The 13448-nt window shown below is 38.6% G+C and overlaps 1 protein-coding gene across 1 annotated transcript in view; it reads left to right on the top strand.

The window, feature by feature from the left end:
- Positions 1-1898: 1898 nt before the first annotated feature.
- The window catches only part of LOC124150159, a 53728-nt gene continuing 42178 nt past the window's right edge, over positions 1899-13448 (top strand). The window contains exons 1-6 of the mRNA XM_048386976.1: positions 1899-2001; positions 3556-3628; positions 4065-4349; positions 4829-5152; positions 5487-5807; positions 6322-6461. Of these exons, the coding sequence (XP_048242933.1) occupies positions 3562-3628; positions 4065-4349; positions 4829-5152; positions 5487-5807; positions 6322-6461 (1137 nt within the window). The 5' untranslated portion in view covers positions 1899-2001; positions 3556-3561. The remainder of the gene's footprint in view (positions 2002-3555; positions 3629-4064; positions 4350-4828; positions 5153-5486; positions 5808-6321; positions 6462-13448) is intronic.

Genomic DNA, 13448 nt, shown 5'->3' with positions numbered 1-13448 from the left:
GATCCTCCATATGTGCCAATGTTCTCTGTAAAAAAACAGGGCAGTTAATATTTAATGGCACATTCACAAACATATTGTTCATGAAATATATATCAGCTAACTATTAACACTACGTCGAGTTTAAGGTGGTATGCTCATTGCTTTGTGTGAGGTAATTGTTCAGTTATTTCACTGGTCGTTTGTAAATAGTACCAAACAACTCGGATGAAGTAAACACTAGCTCCGGTCTGATATGTTCAAAGTAGACAAAATAGAAGTAAAACAGGATAGATCATTCCATATTAAATTGAAACCAACTTTAAAAAATAATTACTTTTACTTTTAATTGCTTTCATCTAAAACCGGCAGTGGTGGTTTCATTTGATGGACAACAGAGCATACCATATTTGGGGCACGATCATATTCCCCCTTCATGAACATTTTCCGAATGAAATGTAGTGGGGAAAAAAACATATGAATATAAAATATACCTCATGACTGTGGATTACCAGCTGTAACCTGTGACCTGCGCGTTCGGCAATGAGTTGTTCGTTCAGTCCAGAATCGTATGGCCTAGGTGTTGCAGTTGCTCGCTGCGAATGGTTACTGGAGAGTTATTCGAAACCACAAGTGTTGCAAAGTCTCAAAGTCTTCAGACAAGTGACTAGTAACAGATTCCTCTGCTTCCTGAGATTCCTCCCAGGGTACTGATAATCACTATTCAACAAATCGTTTGTCTCCAAATCACAATCTGGCAAGTCGATCTCAGTGGAAATATCAGGATTAATTAAGTCTTCGAAATCGGTATTTATATGTTCTTGACAAGAGCTTGTAAAGCAATTTGCGTTATGAAAATTTAGTTGTTGAAGACGTATTCTGCTATTTTGATTATTCCAATAGCAGTTTTGCACGTGATCTTCCGCGTTCTTATTTGACGAGACCTTCAATAGATTTTCTCGAACATTAGCGCGTTCAAGCGCAGTTCACATGCATTCAGCATAAACAAGAACGACACGTGCATATTCGGTTGACATTATTTTACCCTATATTTTGAATGGGACTTTGTTTTATTAAGATGCATATATGGATATGGCCTGAGGTCCTCGAACTAGTTACAAGTGCTAAAATCCTAAAATTTCCTACACATTGGGGCCGCCTCAGTGGTCTACTGGACAGAACATCTGCCCAGGGACGGACAGGCGAGTGGTTCAATCCCCTGCCGCGTTATGCAAAATACGTAAAAATATGACACTTGTTGTTACCCAGCCTGGCTCTCGGCATCAAGAGGATAACACAAGAACTCCAGGGCTATGCTGTGCCTGTGCAAGGTACGTATGTGAAAGTATGGGGAAAGCAGGTTAACAATGTTTGTGATAACTGTTTCATGTAGCTTACGTCAGATTATCCTCATAATTTGCTGAATGGCCTCAAAGTAACCGGACCTATGTGACAATTGTAGTTTGGTATGATTTTAAAGACGTAAAACCCCATTTCACATCACCTAACTGTTTAATATTTAAATATGTGCTTAAGATGCTGACTGACAAAATATATCCACAAGAAAAATAATCACAAGGGATGACATCAACTTTCCAATAGATAACGTTTCCTTTATGGCAAGCAATATTACAGCAGCTCCAGGCTTTAAACCAAGCAATATTACAGCAGCTCCAGGCTTTAAACAAGTTTTATGGAAGACATGTGGAGGTCCTTTATATACTTGCGATAATCAGTGCACAATTGCTATGAAAAATATTTTGAAAAATATGTTTGTAGTTTATCAACTACCTGCATAAAATAAATTGTGAAATATAGTACGGTTGATATAATGGGGAAAGCTGGTTAACAATGTTTGTGATAACTGTTTTATTTAGCTTACGTCAGATTATCCTCATAGTTTGTTGATTGACCTCAAAGTAACCGGACGTATGGTAACCCCAGCGACCAGGATGTAAACATCGTCACTGAAACTGTAACAGGTGCGTCACTTGAATCACAGCATACGGTCTCTACTGAACTGCAGTAAGTAAGAAATATATGGCGAAAATCAAAACAAACAAAGTATAAATTGAATTTTAGCAGTTGTAGATCAGACCACATTGTTTATTCACGTTGATGTCGAACTTGTCTATTTAACTAATATATCAAGCATGTAATAGCCAGTACATGGATGATAACAAGCGTTTTGTAGCCTACACTATAGGTTGACTGATCATTTGCTATTCAATTTACAATTCTAGCATGTTCTAGCTAGTGAATTGATGGATCCTAAGAAATTGTTTTTTAGACTACAATATTATGTTTCTATGTATACAGTATGTTGTTTAACCCCGTACTCAGCAATATCCCAGTTCTATGACGGCGGTCTGTAAATAATCCTGTCTGGACCAGGCAATCCAGTGATTGACATCATGAGCATCGATCCACCCAATTGGGTTACGATGACATTCACAAACAAAGTCAGCGAGCCTGACCACCCGATCCCGTTAGTCACCTCTTACGACAAGCATAGACGCCTTTTATGGCACGCATTGGTTGCTGAAGACCTATTCTACTCCGGATTTACTTTATTTACAGACCACGGTTATGTAGTGGGAATATGAAGAGTTAAACAGCAAACAAACAAATTTTCGTGACTGTTACAATGCAACCATTTAAGCACGTTTATTTTATATTTCGTTTATGTAAAATACCTACTTTAATATGTTTTAATATGTTTTCAAAGTGCACCGAAATTCGAATGCTTTTGACTATACAGGCATCAAACATTTGACGTATCCCTATGAATCAAAAGCCCCATAAGGCATACCTCTATATATCCTGTGGTATCTATAAATATCATTTAACACCTATAAAATATCATTTAACATTAAGTCTTCCTTGCGTCACAAAATCTGACGTGTGTTCATGAACGTGGGTCAATGACCTTGTCTCCGCACCGGAACAATAGCCATTTGGCGTTCTGTCAGGTGATTACCATTAATCGTACCATTTCGACCTATCTACTATCAACATGGCTGTTATCATCTAAACTTCATCCCGAATATTTGTCTCACGCCGTCCCATTGAACTACCATACGAGGGGGGAAATTAGGCTCTTGGACAAGAAGTGAATCGGTCGTTATCATGACGTAACAAATGATTATGAAAATGTTGACACATGACAAAAATGTATCAGTGTTCCCGTCCACCAAACACGCGCAAAAATACATCCGTACAAAAGTCAGCACTTATATAGTGGTAAGTGCCCTGGCACCAACGGAATAAGATACCCGTGAAGTTCCGCGGTAGAATAGGTCTTCAGCAACCTATGCTTGACGTAAAAGGCGATAATGCTTATGCGAGTGGTCAGGCTCTGTGACTGGGTTGATGCATGTCATCATGTCCCAACTGCGTGTATCGATGCTCATGATGTCAATCACTGGATTGTCTGGTCTAGACTCGAGTTTATATGACCGTCATATAGCTGGACTATTGCTGAGTGGGGCGTTAAACAACACACTAACAAACTAAGAAACAAATATAACATCCTATCATTTGATAAACTACAAATAGCATATGACGTTATATTTAAAGGTTTCCATGATGACAAACATGACCCAATACGGAGTTAATATTCTGATTCTTCTGGTCGAATCACTCTTATTAGGTAAGTCTTTTGATATTTGTTTGTACTTTGCCTCAGCCTTGCTTCTAAATATGTATTGCAAAGAGTTTTAAACCAGTATGTTGACAACATGAGTCGTGTCAGTAAAATTTATACCTGGGGAAAAAAAGGTAAAAATACGTATTACTTGAGCAAAATGTGGATTACGATTTGCCAACAACTGCTGGATGGAGAAAAATCATGTTTCAAAAGCAGAGATCATATCTTCTACGACGGTGCTTGTTTTTCCTGATTGTTAAAGCTATCACTCATCAAGACGATAGTGAGACAAAGAATGAAACCCAATTCTGGGTCCTTCCCCTTCTGTGATATGTGTCGTAGTCACGTTTGTTCTCTCTGCAACCAAGTGATCTAGTAGATTGTTTTATTATGATTATTTCCTCTGATGATCATTAACTTATCATACTTAAATTTCCAGTTTCCCCCGGTCTCATCTGTCCAGAAATCAGTTACCTTGGCGGTCCTGCCCAGCTGATCTGCACTGGCGGGACACTTGTACACACATATTACAACACGGGTGGTAAGGTGGCTACGTGTGGATTGACCCTTAATTCATCGTGTGATTCCACTGACATGTCGGCGTATAGACTCAGCTCAAATCAGACGGCACTAAACATAACAAGTGTACAGATATCAGATGCGGGAACATGGGTCTGCAAGAATGCACGCAATTCAAACACGTCATGTCATCTGACTATTGCAAGTAGGTAGTCTCAAAGTCAATATCATGTTAATGGTTGTGCATAAAATCACACGCGAAGCATGTTTCACAACACATATGTAATAGGAACAAGGGTTTCATAACATACCTACAACATCTCAACAAAGTATTACGCCTAGCTTACATAGAACTGAAACGTTGATGTGAGGTTCAATCTTTCTTACGACATTCCCCGTGAATTTCTTTTCTCGAGGTCGGTTATTTGTAGAAGGTCACATCCCGATATGTCAACCAACCCCTCCATAGCAGCAACGTACTCGTATTCCTGTTTCTCATTAAATACTAGTATATGTCCATTCAAGAGTTTTTTTTCAAAAGTAAAAACAGATTGCAGTGACTAGGGGTTGTAGTACTGGTATCTGAAACATAATGTTGTATGTATTATCAGACAGGGGCAGAAACGTATTTTAGTTATGTGCTTATATATTGGTAATACGTCATGCCTACACTCTGTGTTACAGATATCCCCACCTACAGCATAACCAGTGACAACGCTACAGACGCCGTGGATGTGTATGATTGGGTATCCCTCACAGTGGACATCTGGGACTTCTACTGTTCTGCAGCTCACAACTTGACTCTGCAGGTCGGGAGTGTCACACAGCCACTGAACATGTACCTACCCGAGGCTGTGACCGAACCAACAAACTTCACCATCTCCATTAATATCACAGAGTCACACTTTGGGGATGTAGAACTGATCTTTCTTTGTAACGGCCAGCAGTTGAATGTTAGTCATCGAAGCGTTACACAGCTACAACAAAATATCTCGACCAAAGTGTCAGGTAGGTTTATGTCAGTGCATTGCGTCTGTCCACCCGCACATATATATGACATACATAATGTCCTGCGACATTTTGGCCTAAAACTTTAGAACATATTAGTTTCATCACCGACTCCTGTCACCCCTATTCCCATAACATGAAATGATCAGTCCCCTTGAAAACCTAGTCATCACATATAGTGTTTTGTTGCCACTTGAAATCAATATATTCCCACGCATGCATTTCTCAAAAGGACGTTATCGTTCTCCCCACAGAAAAGTGGTGTGGTAGTACTTGTGTACACATACTCTATAATACAATCATCGTGTCTAAATGTACTCCTTTCGTCTAACAGTTCCAAAGACCCCGACATGCAACATCACCAGTGACAAGGACACAGAGACGCTGACCCTGTATGAGGAAGTGACACTAACAGTGGACATTGCTGCCTACTACGACATACGAGGTTCCTTCTGTTCTGTAGATTCCAACTTCACACTACAGACCGGGGATGTCACACAATTACTGAATGTTGCTGGAACCGGGGCTGATCATGATTTTTCACCGATAACCTTCGATGTGACTGAAACACACTTGGGTGGTGTGAGGCTGATATTCTACTGTCAACACAAACACTGGAATTTCACTTGCGATGGTGTAACCGAACTCAATTACAGTGAGTGTTTAATAATTATCGAGTGGATACTACCAACATCACATGCACATATGTGTAGTGTAAATGGCTATCCTCCCTACAAAGAAATATTGATTAAAGGTCGGAATACCCATGGACTGCCAACGAATATGCCAAATGGTTTGTCTGAAGTGGTATACATCTTCCAATGTTCTTACTTGAAATACTGGATAATATATGCATTCATATTTAGTGGTATTTATTTGTTTGTTGGTCGGTTGTCCAGAAGACAGTATCCCAGTGTCTCCACAGAACACACAGTGTGTGTTAGTAAGTTATGTGTAGGAGATGTGATTATCTTTGTTTGTTTGCTGTTTAACGTCACACTCAGCAGCATTCCAGGTGGGATTTATTTTCTCCATGTGAACATTATGTAACAGTCATTATGAGCCGATATTATGCCAATACATGTTGGCTTTGTTTCTGTTCTTAACAAATGAAACTTGTGTTCTGTTTTTTAAGGAACTTTGACTTAAACGCCTTTATAACGTTGCAGAAACCAAAACAGCTGCTGTCCCAGGAAACGCTGGACTATACACAGCCTTCACTCCAATTATTGCTGCCAGCGTTGTTGGTGCGATAGTGTGTTTCATCAACGCCGTCATCGTCATCGTCTTTCTCGTCAAAAGAAAACAGGTAAATCAAATAAAACCACAGGCATCTCTTCAGCCTTCTTCCCCTCAGTACCTAACTGCAGGGGCACCCGGAAGTTCAGCTTATGCTACCGTGGAGCTGAATGATGCTCCAAGTGGATCAAATAACATAACTGTAATAGATGCAGAAGGTTATGCATGCGCAGGGGATTTCAAAGCTGAAAACAGATCAAGTTCGCTGACGAAGGTTGCTACAACCTCCACGGACAATCCTAAGAATGACCTCGGTGTAATTGTACAGCACATTATTCCCGAAGATACAAGTCATGTCAATGAACTCTATGCTTGTATTAACAAAACGAAAGACATGACAGTGCATAATGATGACACAGCAATCTGATAAGTTGTTATATATTTGGCAAATATTTGAATAACCTTGTCATATTTGTTTTCGTTTCAAGTTTCATTTGTACTTAAACCGATTTTCCATTAACATGTTCGAAATCACCAAAAGAGATCATTCAGTTTCTGGCTTACGAATCACAGTCATGGAACAATTTGCGTCCATGAGAATGCAGAGTTACTAGACTGGGGGGATAAGCATTATCGAAGATTCGAATGTATCACCTTCTCAGGTATAAGTTGCAAAGAAATGTGTTGTGATTTCTTTAAGAAATCCAAGGAAGCATCAATCGATGCGTAAGTCTATGAACGTATCCTAAAAATAATTATGGCTTACTGATTAAGATATGCCTTCAATAAGTTGCAATCATGACCTGGGTATGCCATTAATGACATTTCTGATCTTTGTAATACAAGATAGCCTGTGTCATTAATAGGTAGTTACTCTGTGCACACTATACCATTATCCGTTAATAATATTTTTGTTTGGATGTTTATATTAATATCTATATCTGAGATGACACAGCCACAATCACTGTCTGCTGGTAGCCCGCAAGCAATGGCTGGTTTACCTGATTAAGAGCGGGAGTGTGGTTAAAGCGACTGATTTGTCTTGTGAAGTTCATGGCTAAAAATTGGCGTAAATGGAAATTCACTGATTAATTCACTCAACCATGTCACTACATCTATATTTCAACGTACCAGTAAGCAGGTTGATAGACATACAAACAGTTCTCAAACTCTTACCCCAGCATGTTATCTTAGACGGAGATTGATAAGTTATATTTTATATTTTATTATGTTTAGTACATTTGTTCAGCAACTACCCAAAAGCGGTAACCATCACACTCATTAAAATACTTCAGTCCTGAATGTTACTTAGAACGGTTATTGCCCAATGTACAATTAGCAATACCGATCCCGATATGAAAGAAGAAAAAAGAATAACGTTTTCATAACATCAATAATTTACCATCATGAGTTGTAGGAAGGAGATGTGTTAGATATAGGATTGTTTTTCTATAAAATGGGGAGCTGAACACTTAAATGTCTCTTCAAAACACATTTCATTCATTTTATCAAACATGTCCAGCAAGCAATGAATCATTGTATGTCAATATTGAGCACTATTATTGGACATCCCTGATAGCATGACAATAACATACTGTTATCAGAGGATCTACATGTTTCTCTTGATAAAATAACACATCATATCCTCATCATATATTTTGGCTTATATGACTGTGCCACATTAATGCATTATATCGCTCATGTTGTGTACAGATGTACGTGTATGGACTTTGATATCCTGTGTTGTCAAGGTATATAATACAGGCTAGAGATACATTTGTCATACATCCGTGTGAGAATTACGAGATCGGGATCCTGATAAAATACTGTGCATCCCGATTTGGAGGGACATATATTTCTCAGCGGGATAATAAATGAGCGGGGTGAAATGAGGTTTAACATCGCCTTCGCCTTTGTGGTGCTAGCTGGCTTCGATACCCAGCCGCAGTTTGACATGAAAACCCAAACCAGATGCAATATACTGACCCCGATCCGATCCCGGGCTTCTTTTAGGCCGCGTTCCAGGTAGCATAACAACAAGTACTATATTTGGCGTATTTTGGTAAGGCATGAAGGGACTGAATCAAGGATTGGCTGACTCGGAGTCAGTATGCTGTGTCTTTGTTGGGTATTCATGTAAACTGCGGCATGGCATGTCAGTGTGCTATTATTATAAATCGGCATCAGTCGGGACTAGCACAAGCAGCACACACACATACACACCACACACACACATGTACATGTACGTTACTATTTAAATGCAATACTTTTGGACACAACGTTAAATCCCATTTCACCTCACCTCACTTTTGGGTATGTCGTGACCGGTGATCCACGAACTTCCGCCCTCAAGGCTGACACTCCATCCACTACACCACCGAGGCGGTCGTGTTGTGTAAGGAGGAACCAAACAATTATTATTCGTTTTTTTCATGTTTGTTCATTCTATTTTCTGGAACAATTTATGTGTAGCAAAATCGCCCCTAAAGAGACATTATTATTTCCACATATTGGCTCTCCTTGTGTAGTTTTGTGTAGAATAGCCTCGTGGCAATCTACAGCTTGTCTATAGAGTCGACTAAATAGGTCGGTGGTCAGCTTCTTCCTATTAAGTACCTCGATTATGATGGACGATGTCCTTTTATTTCTGTATTGGGTTGACTTGGCCAATACTTGATAATTTTACCCCCGTAGTTTTGCTGTAATATTACCGAATATGGCGTAAAATAGGAAATAGTCACAATATATTGCTTCACTAAGCACTTACTACTGTAAACAATTTAATTCCAGAAAGACACGAAAGAATCAGAAAACTGTGTCTGGATGTCAAACAGACGCTACTTACCTAAGTATCACTGTTTCCGTATAACTGCCTCGCCTGTGCTGCAAATAGCTGTTTTCTCTTTGCAGATTTCTAAGAGAGATAGGACATGAAATTGCATATAGAGGCAGTTTGGTAAATTTTCTTGTGTGTGTTTGCATTCTATAGGTTTAGGAAGTGTGTAATTATATACATAACTGATCATTTGTTTGGGGTGCACCCCTTCTCCGCAATAGCACTTTTTCAGCCTCTGTATACAAACTGACGTTCAAAAGAAACTATACCAAGAAACATCATCTTATATTCCTTTATAATTCGGAGAATGGAAATTACATGCTGCTTAGTGTAAATTACCAACAAATAAAACCGGAATTGTTCTATATGATGTATCCAGATGTAGCACGGGATGCACGTGCTAACTGGTATACAAAAATACATTGTATGCAGTAACCAAAAACGAAAAGAAAACAGTGCCTCATGTGCCTGTGTGCCTTGGTATGGCCAAGATTCAGACTACGAATGACAAGATTGCAAGGACTTTCGGTTGTACCAGTGCTTCAATGCAGGTTGATGAAACGTTCCCCGCACTGTTTACAAATGGAGATCAAGAGAGCAGACACGCATATGAGTGGAAGAGCACATGTTAACAAGCCAACTCAACGCCGTCACTTGCGTGTTGTACATCTCGGAAACAGTTTCATTCTCCGACGACATCTGCATCGACGAGTATCGGACATTGTTTCAGTCGACAGTGTCTTCCCCAACACTGACGTTGGCAGTTTTGGGACTGTGGGCGATGCTTACTTTCTGATGAGGGCAGATTTGCATTGATCTTAGTGACAGGCACATCTTAAGGTCCGTCTAGCGTCCAGACGTGGAGCGATTTCTTCTTTGTGAATTGCAACGGAGACCCGCGACGTCTCATTGTGCCGTGCATTGATGCACGATGTGGACATAAGCGCTGATATATATTTTATTAAAATCCAAAGTATACTGCCTTTGCAGCGACATAATATACTGTCGGTGGACATTGGGTCACTGTGACTTGAAGTGGTTCGGCGTATTTGTTTTGTTTTTTTCACAACATGAAAAACATCACTGTTATCAATATGTTGATATTTTTTTAACATGCAGCATGTTTTGGATTTTTGTCAATGGTTAATCAAGTTAATGGTATAGATTATTGTGGACGTCAGTGTTTACAGAGTCTGTAATCTAATGCTTTCTCTGTTCGTGATGATTAATGTTTCCCTGCCTTTGACTTACCTGATCTCTGAAATGCGCATTCTACTTGTTTTGGTTATCGACTGCAGGTTCTTTGCTGTTTTAAATATTTAAATTGGAATCAGATCTAAATTCGTTTGTTGTAAGGGTAACTGGTAAAAAAGGAATATCAGTGTAGGTAAAACACACTTGGAATTTTATGGGGTATAATATTTATAATCTTCAACATCAGTTGTTGGTCGAAAGTGTAAATGATGTCGGGTTTACAGAATCGATATGTGCACTTTTAAATTCCATTTATGGAGGTTGGTCGAAAACTGCCTGATAGAATGTAAGTTCTTTCAGCTATGGATCTGCATTTTCCTCCAGGTACGATAACATATCATATCCGGCCCATAGCTTCCGGCTAACTTGGCTTTGCCATATAAATATTTTATTTCTTCTGTTGTGTATAGACGTACATGCGTGTAAATGTTTAAATAGTGGAATTAGTTTTGCAAACTGAAACCCCTTTGGAATTCAGCTTTAAAGTTAGTTCCAAGTAACCTATATTGGAGGAAGGAGGCTACTTTATTAATCGTGTGGTCAGGCTCGTTGACTGAGTTGATTATTAACCTGGAAGGTGTTAATTGTCCAGTCTTATGTCAGTCAATGAATTAACCGTTCCAGACTCTGTTATAAGTTGTGTTTGTTTGTTGTTTAACGTCACACTCAGTAATATTCCAGCTATATGACGGTAGTCGGTAAATAAGCGAGCCTGGACCAGACAATCATGTGATTAATACCATGAGCATCGATCTATGCAATTGTGGATACGATGACATGCATCAACCAAGTCATGCAGCCTTTGACCACCCGATCTCGTTAGTCGCCTCTTACGACCAGCATGGGTGCTGAAGATCTATTTTAACCCTAATCGTCACGGGTCCGGTGACAAGTAGGGCGGCTGTCCCCTTGCCGGAATGTTGCTGAGTGGGGCGTTAAACTAATCATATAAAAACAAATATGAGATAATAAATGAAACACGACATGTGACACTGCACTTCACTTCTTTCATTTATTGTTTATTCACTTTTTTTATATCGCACTTAATGTCAAACTTTAATGGTTACATTAGAAGGTCAAAATATGTTTTGAAGTATAGACTGTCTCCGTGGTCTAGGCAATAGAGCGTCTGCTCGGAAACCGGAAGAGCTGTAGTTCGATCTATAAAGGATTGAACATGGAGTTACCCTGCCTGGCGCTCAGCATCATGGGGATACAGCAAACACATTTCACCCCACCTCACCGTTTTTTTAAGATTATATTTATTTTATTTTTTCTGACACATATTGCATATAACATGACCCATGATTACATCAAATAGTGGATTAAAGGTAAAAGACATTTTCAATGAATATAGTTGATCGGTCAATATTGTAAGTGGTCATTTATCAGGAATATTAAGTTTTAAATCAGGACCAATAATATGTAAAGTCATGTTCAAGCATCGAATGCAATGTTACTTGACAGTTGTAAAGAAATCAGTAATTGAACGTTGATATATTCTGTTTCTAAAACGTTGAAATAATTATGTATCCTTCAATAAATCACAGACATATTTAAGACTGAAATAATAGAATCATAAATCAATATGTCGTGTTAAACAGGAATTCTAATGCTTGGGATTTGGGCGGCAGCTAGGTGAGTGAGTATTTCTACTGGAGAGATTGGGTGTCTTCCTTGCCAAGTATGAAATTCAGTTCAATGAGGCGGTTTATACCGTATGTGTTCGCTGAGGAGGATACCAGAGCTGAATTTATTTCTTGCAATCCCCACCCCTCGAGTGCCATATGGATTTATATTATTTTCATATACATATGGTTAAGCATCACTACATGAATAATCACTTTTGCTTTGTACTGTTATGTTGTTCCTTTGCACATGCATTGTTCAACCTTTTGTTCACGTCAGCTTACGGGTTTACAATCACAGAACATCTGTTAAAAATAACATGCTAGATTGTTTTATTCCTGCATATTACTTAATAACAATTCTCGTTCTAATGTGCTTCATGGGTTCGTGTGATATTTCCCTGATCATCAACCAAGCTATTCTTTAAACCATATGTTGAGTGTTGTGTTGAACTGAATCATGTCGTTGTTGTTAGGATACGATAAACTTTGTTAAAAGAAAAACATGCAAAGAAAGAAATAAACTGATTTGATCATTTCTTAAACACATAATGTTGTTATGTGAATCCACGCAAACTTCGTAAAAAACATAACCTTATCAGAATGCATTGCCATATTGTTTCTTCAAATGTTAAGCATTAAGATGTGTTGATATCAGTAAATTGTACATGATTTTGCAAATGCCATATTTACATTTTTGTATCCAATAAATTCATGTATTTTTGTTTTATGTCTCACTTCTCTTTTTGAGTTAACGTTAGTAAACTCTTCTCGCTTATGACATGTTTGTGTGTATGAGTATCGTTGAAGAACGTGAATGGCATGGGAAAGAGTTCAAATTATATTAAAACCGAGTTTGATGCACTTCCTCGTTCACGATATAGCAGCTCACACATAGAAATAACAAACAAAATATGTATTAAACACGCAGGATAAAGAACACGTCAATATGCATTCTGTGACAAATATTTAATACATAGAGCTGACTTTCCTCGTAAGCAAGTGCTGTTGTTACTAATATCACGGATGAATAGCGTTAGCTGAACGTTATCGTGGTACTCCACTGAAAAGGCCAACATTATTGATCTACTTCCTGGTGTACACACGGCTCATGTTGACCTGCTCTTATCAATGCTTAGTTATTGTGCTACTTTTGCATGCATGAGTAGGACGGCACATGTTAAAGTTACAGTTTTGAAAATATTGAATAAGCCTACATACAGAAGTCGTTTGTGTCCGTCTGATATGACTACAAACTTTATCTCATTTGTAACAAAATAAATTGATTTTGTGTTTGGAATTGAGGAAGTATGCGTAGTGTGTTTGTTTGTTTTTACCT

The sequence above is a fragment of the Haliotis rufescens genome, unplaced genomic scaffold (assembly GCF_023055435.1).
Source record: "Haliotis rufescens isolate VD_foot unplaced genomic scaffold, xgHalRufe1.0.p SCAF_63, whole genome shotgun sequence".
In the NCBI taxonomy this organism is placed as follows: domain Eukaryota; kingdom Metazoa; phylum Mollusca; class Gastropoda; order Lepetellida; family Haliotidae; genus Haliotis; species Haliotis rufescens.
The sequence above is the reverse complement of the archived record's forward strand: the minus strand, read 5'-3'. Positions and strand labels throughout refer to the sequence as shown.